The sequence below is a fragment of the Rutidosis leptorrhynchoides genome, chromosome 3 (genome assembly GCF_046630445.1).
Source record: "Rutidosis leptorrhynchoides isolate AG116_Rl617_1_P2 chromosome 3, CSIRO_AGI_Rlap_v1, whole genome shotgun sequence".
NCBI lineage: Eukaryota > Viridiplantae > Streptophyta > Magnoliopsida > Asterales > Asteraceae > Rutidosis > Rutidosis leptorrhynchoides.
The window spans coordinates 84107580-84112445 of record NC_092335.1 but is presented as its reverse complement, the minus strand read 5'-3'; the positions used below and the strand labels follow the sequence as shown (position 1 = coordinate 84112445).

At 34.0% G+C, this 4866-nt stretch overlaps 1 protein-coding gene across 1 annotated transcript; it reads left to right on the top strand.

Annotated features, from left to right (window-relative positions):
* The first annotated feature begins 260 nt into the window (after positions 1 to 260).
* LOC139896424 (SUMO-conjugating enzyme SCE1-like) lies at positions 261 to 2889 on the top strand. Its single transcript, XM_071879068.1, has 6 exons — positions 261 to 338; positions 454 to 537; positions 1464 to 1610; positions 1713 to 1826; positions 1923 to 2047; positions 2633 to 2889. Exons 1-5 carry the CDS (start codon positions 270 to 272, stop codon positions 1983 to 1985), a joined length of 477 nt encoding a protein of 158 aa, XP_071735169.1. The 5' UTR covers positions 261 to 269; the 3' UTR covers positions 1986 to 2047; positions 2633 to 2889.
* The last annotated feature ends 1977 nt before the right edge of the window (positions 2890 to 4866 follow it).

Sequence of the window (4866 nt, the reverse complement as noted above, 5' to 3'; positions counted from 1 at the left end):
ACTGTTTTTTGATCCTCACACACCCTTTTACCCTATTATTAGGGAGGAGTTCAAGTAAATTGGTGTGAGGATCAAAAAACAGTGTGTGAGAATCATCTCCCGTTTAAATTAGGAAGCTAAAAAGCTAATTAATTAATTATTAATTAATAGGCTAAATAACTGACTCAAAAACCCCCTTTTAGATACACTGCGAGTAAGAGGAGTGTTGTACACAACACGATTCCCAATTCCAGAGAAAGCCGATCGTCGATTTTTAAAAAAATAAAAAAATGTCAGGCGGGGTTGCTCTTGGCCGTCTTACTGAGGAACGAAAAACATGGAGAAAGAATCATCCCTATGTTTATTCTCTTTTCTCTTTATTAATTTTTTTAATTAAACCTACATTCTCCATTTTTATTTTATTGTATTATAGCAATGCCATAATTATTTATTTGTTTATATATTTTTATTTAGGGTTTTGTAGCTAAGCCGGAATCACTTCCTGATGGCAATGTTAATCTGATGGTCTGGAAGTGTATTATCCCTGGCAAGCCTGGGGTAACTCGTTTCTATCCCTCCATTATTTTTTATGTAAATGTAAATGTAAAGCCACTAAAAAGTCAATGGTTTGGCGATATCGGTATCGAGTTCACCCTTACAACCTTTGAGATTGAGATTTCGAGTGCTGCTTATGATATGTCGTGGTGTATGTATTCGTATTAGTATTAAGTGTGTGTATGAGTTTACCTTTAAAAAATATATGTAAATGTAAAGCCTGGGGTAAGTCATTTCTATCTCTTTATTATTTTTTACCACCGGCACTTGAGGCCGAGTGGTATCCCAATACTTTGTATTGGGCGCGGAGTAAGTGGTCGCGAGTTCGAACTTCTCAAGGGGGTTTTCCTTCGGGATCCATTCATCAATCAAAATCCGGTCCACGTGTTCGTATGGATTGATGGATTGGGTCCTGTAATGCGATTCGGGTTTTCTTTCAAAAGCTTGTGTGTGGAAAAATGATCAGGTGGGTGGATTATTCCGATTCCAAACCCCCGCCTTTTTTTTTGAAAAAAAAAATGTAATTTTAATTTTGAGTTGTTTTTACAAAATTAACACTAACGTGATTAGTCCAGTCTTTTGTCCATTTTATTTTCCATCTGAACTTTAGCAATTTATATGTAGATGTATATATATCTGTATTTCTCTTTGAAATGATTATGCGACTTTGATAATGTTTGTACTTGCTTCTACTCTTTAAATATAACTAATTATATTATCTGGTTGGGCTAGCTTATATGAATCTTGATAGCTACTTTGTAAAGCAATGAACTTGAAGCTTTGAAAACCGCGTATGAAACTTATAATGTTAAACAGTGTGTTTTGGTATCACAAATTGCGGTATAATAGCACAATAAGCTCGTAAGCACTGTAAGCGCTTAGTTATGGTTATTTATGATGATTATATTTTGTTCTTTTAATCGTTGCAGACTGATTGGGAAGGCGGCAATTACCCCGTTACCCTCTGTTTCTCCAACGATTATCCAACCACACCACCAGTGTGTAAATTTCCTGCAGGCTTTTTCCATCCAAATGTTTATGCATCTGGACAGATTTGTCTGTCAATCATAAGCCAAGTAAGTGAAATGCTATTCGTTGCTTATTAGGATAACAATTACTTGTTTCTTTGCTTGTCAATATTAGTAAAAAAATGTTGGTGTTTGTATGTTTGTTTCCAGGGCTGGAGACCAGCAATAACTGTGAAACAAATTCTTGTTGGCATACAAGATTTATTGGACACTCCTAATCCCGCATCTCCTGCTCAATCTGACGCTCATCGTTACTTTACTAAGGTAATAATCATGCTACGAGCATGATTTATAATTTGTATGACTTTAAGAGTTGATGTTGTGAAAGTTGTTCTAAGTAATTGACACCCTTTTGTGCAGGATAAGGTTGAGTACAAGAACAAAATCCAGCAGCAGGCCAAACGATATCCGGCTGCAGTCTAGATCTAAAAGAAGATATCTTGATATTGTTTATGATGTAGTTTGATGATTCTCTTGATCACCCTCAGTGGCGGATCCAGAATTTTATTTTACCGGGGGCGTAACTTTTATATAAAAAGTTTTCGTTCATAGTAATAAAAAAGATCCTTCAAACACTAGTAAAAGCTTTTAAACTATATCAATATCAATATCAATAAATAACAAAATAGTTTAAACTCATATTTTATATTTTTCTCATATTATATTTTTAAAATTTTATATGTATTTAACAGTTTTATACATATTTGTGTATATAAACATATTTTTTACGTTTTATATATTTGTATGTTAATGTTAATAATAAGCTGAATTTTCATATCTTTCAAGGGAGTTAAATTGATATTTTATAAAGCTTAAGGTTAAAACTGGATATTAAAATTGAAACAAAGGGCATATTCTTAAATATAAGTGGGCCATTACTTCTTTCTACTCCCCATTAAACTGCAACCACCATTTCATCCATTAATGTTTCAAGTTATTATTAACTGTGACTATCGCTGAATCCAGTTTTAATTATAATAAACTCACACATGAAAACATATAAACAGATTTTAAGCACCGGGGGCGTGTGACCCCGGTTGCACCACATTGGCTCCGCCCGTGATCACCCTTTTGTTTTGTACTGATATTTTGGGGGAATTTTTCATTGATGGTCAGTTTGGTTATTGATCAAGTTTTATTTTGTCTTTTTGTGTTTTTAGTTAGGGTGATTAATTGGTTCTATGCTAATGGTTAAATGTTTTGTAATTTGATATAACATAAAATTGGCTAACCTAATTCATCCCAATTCGTGTTGTTCCAACTAGCTTAGTTTCAATTGGATCAGATATGGTTTGCGTATGAATTCTTTTACTTTGGGTTGTAACTGTAACCTGTTAATGGGTAGTAAACGCCCCAATCATCAATGTTAGTTCATTTAGTACATTTTTTGAACTTTAGGAATTAAAATAGAGTTGTGATTATACAACCCAAAAGGCATGACAAAAGTTTTAACAATATTTATCCAAACAAATTTTAAATTAAATTTCAATTTTTAAGAAATTTTAACTTTCAAAACACACAATTATTTATCGCAATAAGAATTTTTATATATTTAAAACTCGTTCACGTTGCTAATTTTAACTGCAAAGAAGGAAGAAAAAAAAAAAAAAAAAAAAAACTCCATCTGAAGGTGAATATAAAAGCCATTTGTTTCCTGGATTAACCATCAGCACTCATGGCACTACACAAAAATGTAAAGATAAAATTACAGTATATTCACATTAATGGATGGCTTTAACAAAATATTTTTCTTTAGTTTTAGTTTACAGAATAACAGAATATATGATGTATGTTCTGAATGTGCATGGTTTTGTTTGAAACCTTTATTATTGTGTTATACTTAGAGTGCTCCCAATGGTACGTCCAGGAGCCCGTCCAAGCTTTAGTCCACGAGGACACCGTTGGCACCACTTAGTCCAGCCTTTAGTCCAGGGTGTCGCCCAGCTCCCTCGTTCTCCTGCTCGTCCATTTCAATCATATTGCTGGACGGATGGACGGATATACATGCATATATTACTTGTACCATTAACATTAAAGCTTGTAACATCTTTAATTAAATAATTTATGTGGGTCCAATTTATTTGAGGAGGTATGTCATTGTTGGGAGTGATTAGTCCTGAGTTTAATCCTGTGTGTAGAAAAAGCTATTTGCTATAAATGAGAAGTGTAGGAAATGACATGAGATGATGGAATCTTGAAATGTAATGTGTAATAGATAATCAATCAAAGGTGCATCAAATGGTAACAATGAACATGTTTAAATACTAGATAAATCACAAACATAATGATTATCACACCAACTAATACACATAATAAAGTAAAGGTGATAATTAACACACTTATGAAAAGTAGATCATAGAACATGGGCATAAGTATCCACATCATTTTGCATTACTTTATTGTAACACTCCCCCTTAATGCAAAATTTCGATCATTGCTTGTTTAAGTCACATTTGTTCTTGTGACTTTTGAATGATACAAATTCTTATGAACTTCCCAAACCTTCCTTGATGAGCCTTCATCACGGACATGATCAACACACTCTTTGCTAATTGACGTCACCAACACAAAGAGACCCATTCGACACTTGATCATCCATTTCCTTTGTGATCCTTGCTCCGGGACATTCATAGAAATTGTTGCACCGGTCATGGCAACAAGTTTTCACAAATCTTGACCTTGATAATACACCTCCATGCACATACACCAAAACTTGTAATCACCAACAAGTTTCTCCATCTTCAATTTCATGCTTCCACCATTTCCATATGCGACCTCCATTATTGCTAGCAAGAACAATGCTTTTCTTCAACCTTCTTTGTGTATAAGAACACAAAGAAAAATGCTTCTAAACCAAGAATCAATCGCCTAACCCGGCTCTTGATACCATGTAGAAAAAGCTATTTGCTATAAATGAGAAGTGTAGGAAATGACATGAGATGATGAAATTTTAAAATGTAACGTGTAATAGATAATCAATCAAAGGTGCATCAAATGGTTACAATGAACATGTTTAAATACTATATAGATCACAAACATAATGATCATCACACCAACTAATATACCTAATAAAGTAAAGGTGACAACTAACACACTCATAAAAAGTAGATCATAGAACATGGGCATAAGTATCCACATCATTTTGCATTACTTTATTATAACACTGGGAAGGAAGTGAGATGGAAGTGATGATGTGTCGCTAAAAAGTTGGCTAGTCCTGGAAGAAGTCATGTCTTCATTGGGAGCACTCTCAGACCACCATTAACGCAGCGTGATCGTCCACCTTTTACCCCCATCGCGCCCC

What these genes read in the sequence shown, in the direction of transcription:
- LOC139896424 (XM_071879068.1), top strand. Translation starts at nt 270, where the DNA reads ATGTCAGGCGGGGTTGCTCTTGGCCGTCTTACTGAGGAACGAAAAACA. An exon ending in GGAGAAAGAATCATCCCTAT is followed by an intron (nt 339 to 453) that starts GTTTATTCTCTT and finishes ATTTTTATTTAG; the next exon opens with GGTTTTGTAGCTAAGCCGGA. An exon ending in TTATCCCTGGCAAGCCTGGG is followed by an intron (nt 538 to 1,463) that starts GTAACTCGTTTC and finishes TAATCGTTGCAG; the next exon opens with ACTGATTGGGAAGGCGGCAA.